A 16,789-nucleotide genomic window follows, 5' to 3' on the forward strand; every position below is an offset into this window, starting at 1 on the left:
TCTCTTTCTCTCACTCTCTCAGGCACCTCCGTCCCAGGCAGGAGCCTGGGAAAATACCACGGTAAAGGGCAATTTCAAGCAGCAGCCTCCCATGAGCGCCCTCAAGTATATACTGAAGTCTTACTTTCCCCTTAGGGCATGAACTTTTCAACTCCAGTAACTCATAGCAACCAAACCAGTCCTGAGATAACACTACAAAAGACACATTCACTTTCAATACCACAGAAAAAGACTTCGTGATAAAGCCTGAAATGTTCTGTTTAATTTCAACCATCCTCACAGGCAAGGGGGGACTTTAAATTGTTCCTTATGTTGCAGTCTTAAGTGAGATTCGCCAAGTGCTGTATCAAACCATGAAGGATGGCACTAAGTCCAGATGTAAATATGCCCACGGTTTGGTCACAAAAATCAAGGAACATGTTTCTCCTACGTGTTTTTAAAGGGCTTCCCCCTCATTATGCCTTCACACTAACAGCACTAATTTGGATGTACACCACATCTAAGACAAAAAGGGAAGAAACACAGCAAAATCCTACTACCCAAAACTGAAGGACATAAAATTAATCTTTGGTTGTCAACTGATTGCCAAGTAAGGATTTATCTGGGAAACAGGGTATAGTCTATACATAAGATGAGGCTGTCCCTCAACACCAGCCTTCAGCATTTACATGGCTCTTTTCCTGTGCCCAATCTTCCCAAAGTATTAGCCAAAAAGATCTTTTCTATGAATATGATGAGGAGGAGAAAAGACTGTATTATCCAAAATTCACACTTTACATATGTGAGAAATATATGGATTAATAGTAAATGAAAATGTAATGTTTTCCTGACTTCCCAACAGAGATTTTAAAAATCAAGTATGGCAAACATTTTCCTTTGAATAAACCTGATGGACACAGACAATGCAGGGAAGACCACATTAACCAGGCAAATAATTCTAATAATGCCCAAACTGCACACTCCCAGTACCTCCGGAGCCGGGGCTTTCCCACCTTCTGCACGGGACACTCGTGGGTATGGATGAAGAACGGACGCGGCCACCGTGGCCAGCCAGCCTGTGCATACGCCCTTCCGCAGAACTTCCATTGTGGTGTTCGACACAAACTCCACAATGTTAAAAATGAAATGAAGCTTTCCTGGGTGAGTCAGGTTTGAGCTGCAGAGACACACAGGTCAGTTTTAAACTCTGTATCAGGACTAACGCACACAAGCTAGACGCAGCATTTTTTACTGAAGGATATTTCCTGTGGGCTCTCATCTACCTTCCAACTCTTCAGGGAAAAGAGCTCTGTTGCTACTTAAAAGCTCCTCCTCTCCTGCCCCTGTTTTGTGATATTCAGAAAAATTTCCAATTACCTGTTTGCTTTAAGACTCCTTAAGATTTATACAACCTTTCATCTGTCCACTGCCCGCCTCTGCTGCCCAGTGGAGGTGGCCGGGCATGGCCGGAGGGGCAGCAGGTGGAGGACCGGGGCCTCGCAGCCCGACGTGGGGGAACGTGGCTGTGGACAGGGGTGCGCTGGAGATTCTACACTCTGAACACCTGCAGGACGGGAGTCCCAACACCAGTCTCCGTCAGTCCCTGCCACGCCCACTGTTGTCGTCCACAAATCAGGTAAGTTTTCACCGGGGGAGTTCGGAACTAATAAGGATTGGGAAGCCAGAGACTCACAACATTTTGGGAGAAAGATCTTATATGTTAATAAATATCAGTACCTTGCACATGAATATGGTCTCGGCTGGAGCTTAGGAAGATGTTCTAGAAAAAAAAAAATTAAAAATAAGCAATTACTTTACTGCTATTGAAAACTGTATGTAAGGTTTTGTAAAAATTCAAGCTTGAGTTGGCTTTTTCCTATTTAAAACACCCAAAATAACATTTTAATTTAAATCATATTTTAGAGCAAATGGAAATTCACTGTGACTAAATAAGCCTTTACTGAATATTTTTTTCTAATTCTTCACGTTAAAAAATCAGACATATTGCATTTCTTTACCTGAAATCAGTGTCTTTCTAAAGGCTGGTTTCTTAAACCGAAGGATAATAAAAGCATCCGTGAATGGGTTTCAGAATCAAGAAACCCATTTATTTTCTGTGTGTACACAGTTTTCTGCAGAAGTGTCCAGAGTTTTCATATTTGAAATAAGATCATGACCCCCAAAAGATTAAAGATCACTATTTTAAGAATTATGGGAAATACCTAGGCTTGAAATATCTTTCCTCCTTATATTTCTACAGCAACAAAATGAAAGTATAGGGGTAAAACTTTTAAGTTATCCAGAACCCAGTGGTTTCTAGATACATTGGAGCTCTTTTAAAAAAAGCAGGTCAAAGAATCAATCTTTGAATACCTAACTGCACACCAACAAACTCTAAAATTTTTTTCTGTTCAAGGTTATATATCTTACTATGTTAATCACCATACATCATTAGTTTTTGATATAGTGTTCCATGATTCATTGTTTGCGTCTAACACCCAGTGCTCTATGCAGAACGTGCCCTCTTTAATACCCATCACCAGGATAACCCATCCCCCCACCCCGTTCCCTCTAGAACCCTCAGTTTGTTTCTCGGAGTCCATAGTCTCTCATGGTTCAACTCCCCCTCCAATTTCCCCCCCTTCATTTTTCCCTTCCTGCTATCTTTTTTTTTTTTTTTTTTTTTTTAACATATAATGTATTGTTTGTTTCAGAGGTACAGGTCTGTGATTCAACAGTCTTATCAAGGTTATATTTTTAATAGTTATCTGGCAAAAACCTGGAAAGACCTTTCTAAAATTTAGTAACAGAGTAACACTTAAAAGAGGGCTCAACATAATACTAAGCTTTAGATACATTGTTTACTTAAAGAAGTGGAAAATAATTTAAATTTTTTAAGTCTCAATTCCTTTATTAGTTTTTATAGAACTACATAATAAATGCTGTATAAAAGTTAAAAAAATATCCAGCAAATCCATGAAAAGAACTAAAACATTCTCATACGCTGGATAGCTTTACAAGAGTTCTTACAACTTCCCTACATATGTTCTGATTATTCTCCCAACCCCTGTATTCATTCTAAACTGAGAAGGGGAGCAGTGTGAGTTTGAATACAGGGAAGAGGGAAGGGCGACCTCATCTAGTAACTTCACCATTTTGAGAAGGAAAAGGAATAGTAAAAGGGAGAGAAAGCAGGATCTGACTTAATAAAGGAGAACACTCCAAACTGTACTGGACATCGGGGGACCCTGGGGCCTAAAAGTAAAAAGCACGATACACATTTTCCTACCACCAAAGATAAATGCAAATTTTAAACATTTTATTACTTATCATTACAGGAAGAGAGAGAGGAGAGGAGAAAATTACCAGCACAGGAAAGTACTCAGGGTTTAACAATCCTGCCCAGTTTTCACAGTTCCTGCTGCTCGCAAAGGTCTCCAAGCCCTAGTGAGGCTGCCACTGAAAGTCCCCTCTCCTGACACTAGTTCCTCAAAGAGGATCTTCTCTCTTCTGTGCATATGAAGACCCCAGGAGACAATGAGGACGAAAACAGAATCATCTTCCATTTGACTGTTTTGTGACATGTCTCGCCCCAGCTTCAAGCCTGGCGCACCCTGAACAAGGCCACCTGCACTGGCACAGCGGGAGGGGTCTCCGTTGCCCTTGGAGAACCCTGAGCCGGACTCGGCCAGACGGCGGCATTCCTGTCTTCCGCACAGACAGCACACCGCATTAACCTCTGTCAATTATGTCTACTGTTCATCAGCCTTTTTTTTTTTTTTTTTTAAAGATTTTTATTTATGTGAGAGAGAAAGAGAGGGCGCACAAGAGAGTGGAGCGGGAGAGGGAGAAGCAGACTCCCCGCTGAGGAGGGAGCCCGAAGCGGGACTCGATCCTGGGACTCCAGGATCACAACCTGAGCTGAAGGCAGTCCCTTAAATTGAGCCACCCAGATGCCCCCTTTTTTTTTTCAAAGATTTTATTTATTTATTTGACAGAGAGACAGTGAAAGAGAACACAAGCTAGGGGGAGTGGGAGAGGGAAAAGCAGGCTTCCCGCTGAGCAGGGAGCCCGATTCAGGGCTCGATCCCAGGACTCTGGGATCATGACCTGAGCCGAAGGCAGATGCTTAACCGACTGAGCCGCCCAGGCGCCCTTGTTCATCAGCTTTGAAAAAGAAAAAAAAAATTTTTTCCTTGGGAAGCTCATTTTTAGGTAACATTGGACTAAAAAAAAAAGAAAAATACCAAAAATCAAACAAACAAAAAAACCTTTCTGAAAACTAGCTAAATGAACAGAAAAGATGTTAAATGCTGACCCAAAGAAAGAGAATTAAGACTGGCTGAAATGAGAGCAAAGGCCAGTGACAATGGTAGAAGGAAGAAATAGGAGACAGACAATCTAGGCAGAGGCATTCTTTCTGCCTCCCAGGAGGCCCTGAACACACCCCGACGTTTCCTCATGGAGCCGTGTTCCCACGTGCCAGACAGACTGCAGAGGGCGGCCCCCAAGCAGAGGGCTCTGAACAAAAAGGCCCGCTGGGTGCAGGGGCGGGGAGAGTGGCCACTCACCGAGCAGGAGACGAAGTGGCGGCTGGCAGGACGGGAAAGCGAGGAGCAGGTCGAACAGGCTGGCGTGCGCATCTCGCACGAGACGGTTGTAATCGGCCGCGCCCTGGCGGCTGCACAGCTCCTGCAGCCTTCGCTTCTCGGGCCCGTCGCTGGTGTAGTCCGAGAGGGCTCGCAACAAGGCCTGTGGCCAAGGCAAAGGAAGCCGACTGAAAGATCCACGTGTGGTCAGGCCGCTCAAATCTCCGGTTAGGCTCTAGCTGGGGATGTGCCCAATTATCCAAGAAAAAGTGACAGCGCCCTTCGGAGTGTGATTAGGAAAAGAGAATTTAACTTATTTGCTTTAATGTCAGCCTGTTAAGGAAAATCACCTTCCATGTTTGACTTTTAGCCACCTTTCCTGTTTCCTAAACCACCTCAGCAGTCCCAAGTATGATCTCAAACTACATGTCCGATATATCTGAGTAACAATGACCAGAAATCTCCTAACTCATCAATTTTAACTCAAGACAAAATACTTTTCTTGTCGTAGCGGATGATTACAAGTTGGGCCTCTGCGTTCATCGGACAGCTGTTAAGTTCTCTTTATACAACAGGCGGTGGGCACGACAGCTCCTCGGCTGGCAAGGCTCACGGGCCAGGGACAGCATGCAAGAGCCTGACTACCCCAACAGGGGCACACCCAGGATGTCAGGGGCTTCTGAAGCCGAACGTGCCCCAGAACGCAAGCCCGAGCTGAAGGCTGGCCACAGGAGAGAAACAAAGTGTGAAGAAGGGCTAAGCCGATGGCCCAGCTCCATGAAGGCACAGGAAGCAGGCAAAAGCACACTCCCGGGGCCAGGAACAGTTCCGTGTGGATGCAGGGCAATGCGGACACGGGACAAAGGCTGAAAAGACAGGCAGGGCCAGAACATCAAGAAGCCTCCTGCACGTGGACTCTCTTAGTCACCTCAGACTCACTGTAGAAAGAGGAGGAGAATATAAATGAAGAAAGCAAAGCAATAACATCCTGAACCCCAAGCCTCAAAGACAGAGCTATGTCCAAACTCTTGGACAAAAGACCAACTTGCTAATAATGACTTTTGGTTTCAACGTATTCCAAATATGACATATACAGCTCTTACCACTCAAGGGTTAAGAACAAAGCAATTAAGCAAGTAATCTGCATCAAATGCTAAGTGAAATGCTAACAGGGACTTTTTTATTCCATGGCTCAGGCACCTTCGTGTCCCGGACTCCCTTACCAGGGAGGATGACATCACTCCTCTTGTGAGGGTCACAGGTGCTCAGTGGCTCAGCTCAGAAGTCCTGCCTAAAAAAATCCTAGGAGACCAACAAATCACATGCCTTCTTCGAAATGCCAGACACAGGGCCGAACGTGGAACAAGCACTTGGGAAACCATGTGGGATCAATGAGCACCCCACGTCTATGCACAGACCCCTGGTAAGATACCTTTTCCATGCTGGGGTATACAAACTCCCAAGTTCTATTTAGGTAAGAAGGCGTGTGACAGAAAAGCACATATACCAGAGGACCTCGTTTTTTTCTTAGCGAAACAAAATTTAAGGGTTGAGCCTGAGGATTTGATTATAAAGGTCTTTTGCTTCCCAAGCTACTTAATTTTGTGTCCAGAATTTTTATGAGCGCATTACTTTTATATTAAGGAAAAACATGTCTACCTTACATGCTTTATGAAATGGTAGAGCTGAACTAAAATTGTGAAACTGACTTTTAATCAAGAAGTTCTCATCACAGTGAATACTACACTTATTCAAATTATATCTATGTCTGAGCCTCTCTCTAAAGGAGTTGGCTTCCCGAAGACTGCATGCAACACACACATTAATAAGACAGAGCATAAAAAAGGCCTTGTGGAGGGCAGCCTGATAATAGCACTATTATGCACACTGACAATACGAATTTAGCAAAGCACAGCTGGGAAGTCTCCCCCATTCATACCCATGTGAGGGACAGGCTTAGAAGGAATCAGTTACAGCATCTTTTAAAAGATAGCTCCCGGCATCCTCCTGACCTCTAGTGGATCATTCTGTCCACGTACATCCAAACATCAATATAATCTCCCAGAACCTTTCATTTTTTCCTGAAGAATTCTGACTTAATAGTAAAGAATTATGTACTTTCACACAGAAGAGATCTCAACATTAAATGGGTGGCAAGCAGGGGTAAGCCTGCACTCTCATAAGCTTCCTGTCATCAATCACAAAAAGGGTGAAGTACAGCTAGATAACACAAGGTCATCTGGGGTCACTTTAATCACTGATTAATGTAGCACATCAAATTAATATCTAGTAAAAATAAGAAAAAAACTCTAAAAATCTTGTTTCTATAGAAAATAGAACTTCAATATAAGCACAACATAAAAATATCTATGAAAATTGCAAAAATACTACACACCCTTGGGGACTAACATGGTGTGAAAGCCGTATTTTCAAAGCCTTTAAAGGGCAAATGCCAGATTTAATAAATCCTACACAGAGCTAAGTACATTTTTAAATAGTTACCCAAAGAAAAGTACCTTTTTAGGAACTGCTCGTATTTCAAGGCACCAGGTCAGAATGAATTGGAGAGAACATCCCTCAGGTATATGCTGGGGTAAAGCTGCTCCTTTTCAGGCAGACAGGAAAGAGTCCATGACACAGAAAGTAAAGAATAAAACATTTCCGCATTCTTAAAAAACCAAATAACTGTATACTTTACATTATAGTGCTAGGAAGGTATAACATGATTTGTGGCAATGTTTATGCAGTCAAAAAAATTTCCAAAATGAATGCGGGGGCGGGGGGGGGGGAACCCCTTGCCAAAAAAAAATAGTAGAAGAATTATAAATTCCATAGCATTATTAGCCACACCTAAATCTACCAAAGATAGATCTTTGGTATGTTTCGTAAAGATACCAAATCTAGGTCTACCAAACAAGAGGGAAATTATCCAAAGCCAAGGAAAAAAAGCCAAAAGATGGCACTTGTCCACTAACACTGCATATTATTCGCAAAAAGAATTTTAGAACTGATGGAACTCCAGTTCAAGATTCTAAGCAAATAACTAAATAACTTCCTTTAATCATGAAAAAATGTTTTTATATATTAAATAAGCAATAAATATGCTATGAGAAATACACATGACCAAAAAACTTTAAAAAGGTTCATAGAATAAACGTTTATTGTAGGACTACTCTTGTATAACTCAAACAAAATAATGCTAACTCCAAAAGCAAACTAACAAATCAGCCCAATTAAGCTACCGGCTTCTCCAAGACTATAGCTACATTTATTTTTACTGTCCCGCAGTGTCCAAATAAGCATACAATCCATCATCATCCCATTCAGTGTACCTGATGTGAAGTTAAGAAACCCACAAGTCAGAGAGCGCCAGGGTTCTGCCCCCTGACCCATGGCCAACCTCAGACATGTGCAGCCATCACACAGGGTGTAGGGTGGGGTCCTTGCACTTGTCACCTCCAATCTGTTAGCCCAATGACACCCTAAGAAGAGATCAGGGCCATACCTTTCTTTTTTGTGTCTGCCTTAATTTTTAAGAGGACACAGTGCTCTCTTCTGTCCGTGAGCTGCAGTCTTTGGAGAAGGTTTTGTACCTCAGAATCACTGTTGGGACAGATCACATTGAAGGCATCTCCAGGCTGATAGGAAAAATCTGTTTTCTAGAGAAGAAACAATGAAAGAAAAAAAAAAAAAGCCCATGAGTTAAAGAGTTTTAGTTGTGGGGTAACAAAAGCATGTTTTTTATTATATGATCCTTTAAAAATACGAATTAGAAACAAAATGATTCTAACTGCAAAAAAATAAGCCCAACTGAACAAATCTACTTTCATTACGAGGTTTTTTTTTTAATTTTAAGTAATCTCTACACCCAATGTGAGGCTCCAACTCACAACCCCAAGATCAAGAGTCACATGCCAGCCAGGCGCCCCAAGAGTTAAAGAAAAAAATTTCAGTTATCCAATGATTTGCTTTAAATCATTTCAGTATTTTTTACAACGTTAGTTAAAACCTTTCTCATTTAAGGTGCCTTAGTAAGTAATGTTTTATCAACATAAAAACTCCTCTTATGAAAACACACATTATGAGGGAGAGAAACTACTTAAGGCTGTCTACTTTGATTCTCAATTTCCTTCCTTTAGGGGAAGAAGAGGGGTGGCAGATGACACTTTAGTTTTCTTTACTGAGCACAAAAGGTTACAGCACCTAGCTTGGAACTATGAATGAACAGCACGGCCATTTACAGAGTGATGGAGAACAACGGCAATATCTGGAGAGAGCCTCTGACCACACATGCTCACAGCCCTGGCCTGTGAGGGGCACAGACTGAACCCACCTACTGGCCAACCCTCACCACTTTATGACAAAAGTGTAGAACAGAATAAAAAACAAAATGCTTTGGTGGACCAAGAATATTTAACAGTATGGATTATTTAAATGTTCCAAAGGAATGTAGAACTACTCAACAGTATATAAGCAAAACCATCTAGTTTTGATGCTTGTCATTTTTTTCCCTATTAGGAGGTTCAAGGAAATCTACATGGACAGCCCTGACACACCCTTTTCTGAAAGCACAACCCACTTCCCAGAACCTCCATCAAAATACATAGCTGAGTGACTTTGAAGACGTTAACTCAGGCACTGAGGTTACAGGATTAGCAGGTAGCTTCCTAACTGAGGCTAATGATTGGGGGCAGGGGTTGGGCTCGTGGATTGAGGGGAGAGGCAGCATATAAGCCTCTGAAGCTATATGAAAAATGTCTATATATTTCTTTTTCTGGGTGGGGGAGGGGTCTGTGACTTTTTCCAGAGTCTCAAAGGAATGAGACCACCACTGTGAGAAAAGAAGCATTCTAGGCCTGTCCGGTCTGAGCTCTATTTCCAGCTACTGGCTGACCTCAGATGAGCAGCTGCCTTGCTCAGGACTCTTCTCCCACGGAAAATGCTGCTCTGATTCCATTACTCTTTCGTCACTTACTGAGTAAGGGAGCAACGCTGTTCTTTCAAGTTGAGTCACCTCCAGGGTGACTCCTCATGTTAGCCTCTTCCTGAAGTGAAAAGATAAGGAGTGTGAGGTGGGGAAAAATGAGGGGTCAAGAATAAAGAGGCCAGATGTCCTGTCAGAGGCTCTCCTCCTTCCTGAGTGTGTGGACTACAACAGCACGCAAGTCTCTGCACTGCTTGACAACATAACAGTGCTAAGAAATAAATTCTATAACTTACTGAAATGTCCAATTCCACCAGAAGAGTGGTTTTTATGGCGTCATCTGTAGTCAGTTGAACTGCCTTTGAAATTGGAACTTGAAAAATTGGATCCACTGAAATCACAGATGCTTGGCTTTCCTCCTTGAGAAATAAATGTGATAAAATATTACAAAATGCAATTTTCAATTTTACTTGCCATTGCTTCACTTAGTGACCAGATAAGATCTATAGGATTTTATAAAATAGCCTAGATATTTAAGTATTCTTTTCTAAGGCAAATGGCTATAGACATAGGCCTCTCAATCTTTTAGAAGAGATAGCTCATCCATATCTTAAACTCCTTGACTATTAGATAAATTTCTGAGATAGATACTGAAAATTATCAGATACCAGCATTTTCCTGTAAAGGTCTAACAGTCTTCCAAATAAACCATGTTAAAGGAGACCATATGCATGCACAATTTCAAGGAGATTCTAAAGGAAAGGACATATTTGGGGTTGGGAGACGCCTGCACAGAGGTTCACAAGAACCTGCAGAGTGGTGGGCCCTGGTGTGGGTATGTTCCACACTTGTGCTGGTCAGTCCAGGAGCCACCAGCCATGTGCCTAAGCACCTGAATTCTTAGTTTTATTTTCATTTATTTAAGCGGCCATGCGTAGCTAGCGGCTCCTGTATTAGACAGCACAGGTCTTGGGAAACCACAAAGAACCCAATTCGTTGTACTACTTCTGCTCCTTTTCTAACTTGATGTTTCTAAGTTCTGTTGAAGATAGAAACTTTTAAAATGCTAAACAGTTAATACTGGACAAATGGCCATGTGGAAAAACTGGGAAAAGGATCAGAGCTCAGAGCCCGACATGACATATGGGGCACTGGGAGATGTCCCTGCCTAAGAGAGCCTTCAGCAAGGCTGCTAGGAACGCTGTCAGCAGATGGCCCTCAGCTAGCTCACAGTCACCTTGGAGAGTGACCTCAGCATTCCCAGGTCACGCATCCTTTCAGAGGCAGCCCACATCCAATGGCTAACTGAGGACTATAAATACCCACCCCCTTTGTCCCAACTCAGGACAATGTTGAAGGGCCATCCCAGCTCCGGAGAACCCTGTGAGGCTGGCTGGGGCCTTTGCTGGGACACATCACAGCCCACTTCTCACTGTGCCCAACTCCAGCTTCTGTCCCCTCCATTCCCCAAGGTGAGGATCCCAAGGGGATAACTAAGAAATAATCACAGAGTTTGATTCAAAGGAACCCAGTCTGTGACAGATGGTGCTAGAGAGGTTTCAAGGAAGATGCTAAAACGGGAGTCTGGAGCTGGATCACCGACCTGGCTGGCAATGAGCACCCAACACTGGTGACAGATGGGACACAGAGGGCACAAGGTGACAAGTGCAAGAGCTAAGTGGGACGGTGCACCAGAAAAGGGAATGCATTAGCCAGTACACAGGAGCTGGTGCTTGAGATCTATGGGGAAATGGCACTGATGAGGCCAGGAGAATTGTGGGCATTGCCAGGCTCCACGGACACTTCTGGAAAAAAAATGCAAAAAGCTGAGAAAAACTAATCAACGATTAAACACTAAGTGTGAAAGCCAGAAAACATGCTCTGTAGCACACAAAGAAGCTGCTCGTCTCTTACAGACTGACAGAATGCTAAGGCCTAACTCGGACAGGCAAAGAATGGCCTCCAGGCAGCTGAGAGAGGGACATGTGGGTTGAAAATCTTGAATCCCTAGATTCCCTTGCACCTGAGTCTGCAAAAGTGACTACTACTTCCTATGAAGAGCAAGAATTTTCTTCTTGCATTAAGACCTCTGCCCTGCAAGACACGCCCACATCCCCAACTCCTGCATCCCATCTCCTCTCCTAACTGCTGAGCCAATAAGGGTTAAGTCCAGGCCTCAGATGGGCTGGACCAGCTAAGGCAAGTGAGGGACCATGCTCTGAAGAAAGTGTAGAACACAGCAACACGCACCAGTAGAAACCAGCAAGGTATGTACAAGATGGAATGTTGAGGTCCTGGGCCAACAAGGTTAGAACATCAACTTGGAAAGAGGAGTTTTGCTCATTGGGAGCACTATCCCAGAATACTGGCTTTAACTAACCTTGGCAACACTCTCTAGAGATGGTTTTGAGGCCAAGGAGAAAGCAAAAGTCCAGACTTAATGAGACAGAACTGCTGAGAGTTCCATGGCCAGCATCAGATGACAGGAGTAAAAAGCCCAGAGATGCGGAGAGTAGAGTGGATGAAACTATGAAGAGCCAAAACCTATCAGATGACGATGTTCCCTGGAGCACCCAGAGCATACACCATTGCCTAGGCCGACAGGGACAGTGCTGGGGAGGGGCACCAGCATCACGGAGAAGTTCAGGGCTGGCTGCTCTGCTGGCCAGAGACAACAGACTGGGCCAACAGCAATGGGAAAACCTGGACCACCAAAGAACAGAGGGACGTTGGAGCACTTAGCCAGCAAAGTCCTGCAGGGTGTTAGAGGGAGGCATAATTATCACAGGAGAAAGGCTGGAGGGGCTGCTGGAAGCAGCCCCCCACAGGTGGTGTAGGTTGGTGGGGGAGACTCGGCAACAGCACAGAAACTGTACTCAATAAAGTCCTTCTTCCAGGGGGTAAACATATACTGGGCCAAAGGGAATACCCAAATACTCCAGGAACTGCTAGAAGAGGGTCCAAGTTAGGCTGTTACCCAGGAACCCAAAGTGTAATCATGGGCACATACTAGAGTGGGGCCTACAGGGCCAGGCTGTAAATGGGAATCCTAGGCCAGGTCTGGCTCCATGGGTCCACTCAGTTCTTGGCCTGTGGTTAAGGGCTACATTGTGGAGAGGCCAAGAGGAAGCCTCTGAATTTGACACTGTCCTCTCCCCTCACCCAGGTAGAAAGTGAAAAATACAGCATCCTGAGGAATGGCAGGTATCAATACCACCCCTAAAAATACACAGGACCAGGGACGGTCTCCATCTAACTGACCAACCTGGTCCCTGCATGCAACCAGGTGGATCCTGGGGGATGACAATGAACCACAAGGAACACAAGCAGTTGCCCCAACTGCGGCCTCCGTGAAGGATGGTTTCCTTCGCTAGAGCTGATTCAGATGGCCTCAGATACATGGCGTGTGGACAGAGGGAGCCACGGTGCTCTTTTCCAGCTCTATACCTAAAGAGGGCCACACGCTTTCACTTGGAACAACTTCCATTTACAATTTTGCCGCAAGGTGGTGATAACGCTCCTGCCAGCTGTTACAAAACAGTCCGAAGCAACGTGGAACATCTGGACGCTCAGCAAAACATCACACCAGCCCACTACACCAGGGACATCATGCTACTCACACTAAACGTGCAAGAAGTGGCTAGTGTGTGCAAGTCTCTGGAAAGGTCCAGGCCCTGTGCAGACTGAAGGCCCAGTGCTCCAAGTACAATTTCCAGGAGCCCAACGGCCTGGGGCATGCCAGGATGCCCCCTCCAGGAAAGGACACGCTCATGCATCCTGCACCTCACTTCCCCGGAGAGAAGGAGAACAGAAGGTAGGCCCTTCAGGATCTGGAGCAGCACCTCCCACCCCTGGGATGACAGCTCCAACCCAAACAGCAGGTGACACAACAGGCAGCGGCTGAGAGAGGGGCCCTGAGCAGGAAAGGGCTGTGTGGCAGGCCCAAGTGATGGAGTGGACGAGAGCCGCTGTGGCTTGTCCCACAGGATCCAGACACCCCACAGGCTATGAGACACCAGGACTGGCGGAACATATGCTGCGTGGAGCGGGACTGGCTGGGAAGACACTGAAGCTCAACCGCCTGCTCCACCCAGTGCTGCTCCCCCCTCCCCTCCTCGGGTCCCTAATGTGAGGATCCCAAGAGGATACCCCCCACCAAAAAAAAAAAAAATCATTTTCCAACCCCTTATCCTCTAAGTGTATCCCTTGAGCAAATGTACACAAATAGGACTTAACTAGTTGAGATTTTAAAAACCTTTCCACCACATTACCAGCAACTAAAGCCTCTTTAACGACCTGTGCCATACCGGAAGCGTTCTCAGGTCCTCCTTCTGAAGCACCCCATCCGATAAATCACGTTCCTGTGCCTCTGCCACATGCACTGTCCTTGTGGCGGGCGGCAGGGCGCTTCTACCTGTCCATGCGCCCACACCCCGTCCAGCCACAGCCTTACTGGATGCACTCCTGTCTAGTCCCAAGCCTGACAAAAATGTACTCATTGTAATTACCTCACGTAACTAAACAGTTTGCAAAATAATGAAGCGTAAGTGGAAAACAATACCCGACAGCTGTTTCTATAAACACGTTTGTTTATCTGAATGCTCTAGAAAGACACTATAAGCAGATGTTAAAAAACCACTATCCTATCAGGTGTTGGCCAACAGTTCTAATGTACTAGAAAGTTATATTTAAATTGCTTCTCAAGCGTCTAAGCCCTGCTTCATTAAAATAAGAAATCAAGAAACAAATCGTGATCCTGCACTGAGGGTGAAGTTTATGGGAGAAAGCCCACGTGGAACCCCACAATGAGCCACTCTAAAGAAAGAGGGCATGGCTCTCCATGGAAAGATTGGCTGCAATGGAAATTTATTCTAGATATGTTGGAAGAAGTTTCAGGGTGCCATATGCTGGCATTAGTGAGGAGAAATGAGTTGTTATTCAACTTAATGCTCAAAATTTACATACTACTTTAAAGGCACTTCTTTATTGTTAGAAAAAACACACTTGACCAAAAAAAATGGCAATATAGGCAAAAACTGGTCTGTAAGATGTTACCAAGCAAAAGATTAATCCTGGGGCGCCTGGGTGGCTCAGATGGTTAAGAGTCTGCCTTCGGCTCAGGTCATGATCCCAGGGTCCTGGGATCGAGCCCCGCGTAGGGCTCCTGGCTCAGCGGGGAGCCTGCTTCTCCCTCTCCCTCTGCCTCTCCCCCTGCTCATGCTCTCTGTCTCTCTATCTCTGTGTCTCAGATGAATAAATAAAATCGTTAAAAAAAAAAAAAAGAAGAAGAAAAAGAATAACCCCCAAAGTGGAGCATTCCAGGACACCACAAGTCCATGCTGGAAAATAGATTTTACTGTGAATTAATGCTTCAAGTGTAGCCGAGGTAATTTCCTGAGTGCCCACAACAACTGGCCACCACCTGACTCACATCTAAAATGAGAAACAAAGCAGAAGTGATATAATACAAGTGCTTCTGCAATGCCCAGGCAAACTTTCTCTGTAAGGGGCCAGACAGCAACCATCTCAGGCTTTGCCAGCCTCCGGGTGCCCCCTGAACCCTGCCGCTAGAGCGCAGGAGCAGCCACAGACCACATGGAAAGGACCAGCAGGCCAGGGTCCCAATAAAGCTTTGCTTCCAAGACAGGCAGTGGACCACATCTGGCCAACAGGCCAGTTTGCTGACCTCTGTTGTAATCTAATGAACAACAAAGCAAAACCCTGGGTAAGTTAATACTCTACAGCCTGAGGCATAAAGTAAAACCACTTACCTGCCCGAGAGACTCCTGCAGATGCACCTGCAAATATTCTGGTGGTAAGGCGGGAATATTCAGAGAGGCTTGTGAAAGTGGGGGTATCGAGTGGGTAAGTGAGGACTCAGATTCTGCTGGTGGAGCACTTGACTGATTTCTGTTCACTGTATTCTGTTCCCGCACCTCAGAATCCTTTCTCCCCGGATCATCTAATCTCAGAAGTTCAACTTGTGATTCAATGTGTAATAATTCTGGTTTCACAGGATCCATCCGTTGGGAGGCATTAGATGCCATCTTGAGAGCCCCATTCCTCTCCTCTTTTCCTCTACTGGCCATAAAATGCTTCGTGAGGGCAGCCCAGAGTCCGTCAATCCATGGCTCAACCACAAGTTCTAAACTAGATTGTTGTAATAAAAAAGGAAAAAATAAATCCCTAAGGTGTCTATTTAAATATATAATAATGGGACAATGGCAGTCTACTTGACAGAATGCTATGCAAATGCCAAAAACACTAAATACAATGACTATTCAGAATACAAAAGATACCTCTATCATTAAGTTAAAAACATTATCGTGTGCTCATTAGAACTTCACCTGTAAAAAAATTGAGCACATATAAAGGTCAGAACAAAAATGAAGGCATTTTAAAAGTAATAGGTAACAGGAATGAGATTGCACTTAACTTCCTAAAATATAGTTGGCAATATTTTAAGAAGTTGTAATTTTAAGAAGGCATGAGAAATTCTGATGAGGTTAACAGAACTTATCCCAAATCCAAGTCTATTCTAACATCACATGATAATTACATATGTCAAACGCACCATCATTTCCCCCCCCAATTTAGTGATTTTTTTTTCCCCTATAGATTAAAGATCACCAAAAAAATCACTCTGGATTAATGCTAGGTATTCTAAGTAAACAGTTCAAACCTTCAACCGGTTCTGAACATTTCTGATGAAATTTTCAGGAAGTCTGAACATGAGAAAAAAAAAAACCCTAATTTTCCTTTAGGAAAGTTGAATGAATCATAGGTGCCTTTTAGAATGTGGTAGCATATTTACTAATAAAGTAGGGCAAGCCAACAACAACATCCCCTACATTCCCATGGAGAAACTTGAAGTAAACTGAACAGGTAAGAAACCGTGCATCAGAATCTTGGAAATCACCTCCTTCTCATTTTTAATCACAACTCAAAGGATGTATCAATTAAATTCTAATTCATAAAGTTAAATGACAGTAGGAGGCACATTTCAGACCTCCGTCTTATTATGATTCTAGCTATAATCTCATTAGTACACGCATCACCCCTCAGAGCCTTTGGAAAATCAAGTACATAAAATTCTGCGTTCAACAATGACAGCTATGTCTAAAACACCATTTTCACAGCTCCGAAATATTAAGACAATAATACCCCCAACAGGAGAGCTAATTTTGGGGCGCCTGGGTGGCTCAGTCGTTAAGCATCTGCCTTCGGCTCAGGTCATGATCCCAGGGTCCTGGGATCGAGTCCCACATCGGGCTCTCCGCTCAGCGGGAAGCCTGCT

The 16,789-nt window shown here is 44.2% G+C and overlaps 1 protein-coding gene across 5 annotated transcripts in view; it reads right to left on the minus strand.

The window, feature by feature from the left end:
• MTRR (5-methyltetrahydrofolate-homocysteine methyltransferase reductase) overlaps positions 1 to 16,789 on the minus strand; it is a 39,331-nt gene that overhangs the window by 14,515 nt on the left and 8,027 nt on the right. For 4 of the 5 annotated variants that reach the window (XR_010413365.1, XM_064596876.1, XM_064596874.1 and 1 more), the window contains exons 5-11: positions 15,264 to 15,642; positions 9,789 to 9,911; positions 8,074 to 8,227; positions 7,085 to 7,173; positions 4,551 to 4,731; positions 1,717 to 1,759; positions 970 to 1,156 (exon numbers count right to left, since the gene is read on the minus strand). Coding sequence is in view for 4 of the 5 variants with exons in the window: in XM_064596876.1 (XP_064452946.1) it covers positions 970 to 1,156; positions 1,717 to 1,759; positions 4,551 to 4,731; positions 7,085 to 7,173; positions 8,074 to 8,227; positions 9,789 to 9,911; positions 15,264 to 15,642 (1,156 nt within the window). In the remaining variant the exon portion in view is untranslated. The remainder of the gene's footprint in view (positions 1 to 969; positions 1,157 to 1,716; positions 1,760 to 4,550; positions 4,732 to 7,084; positions 7,174 to 8,073; positions 8,228 to 9,788; positions 9,912 to 15,263; positions 15,643 to 16,789) is intronic. The other variant, XM_064596877.1, reaches the window with a different exon arrangement.

This window comes from Mirounga angustirostris, unplaced genomic scaffold (assembly GCF_029215605.1).
Source record: "Mirounga angustirostris isolate CCGP_5_RB_7025 unplaced genomic scaffold, mMirAng1.0.hap1 SCAF_7, whole genome shotgun sequence".
Taxonomy (NCBI): domain Eukaryota; kingdom Metazoa; phylum Chordata; class Mammalia; order Carnivora; family Phocidae; genus Mirounga; species Mirounga angustirostris.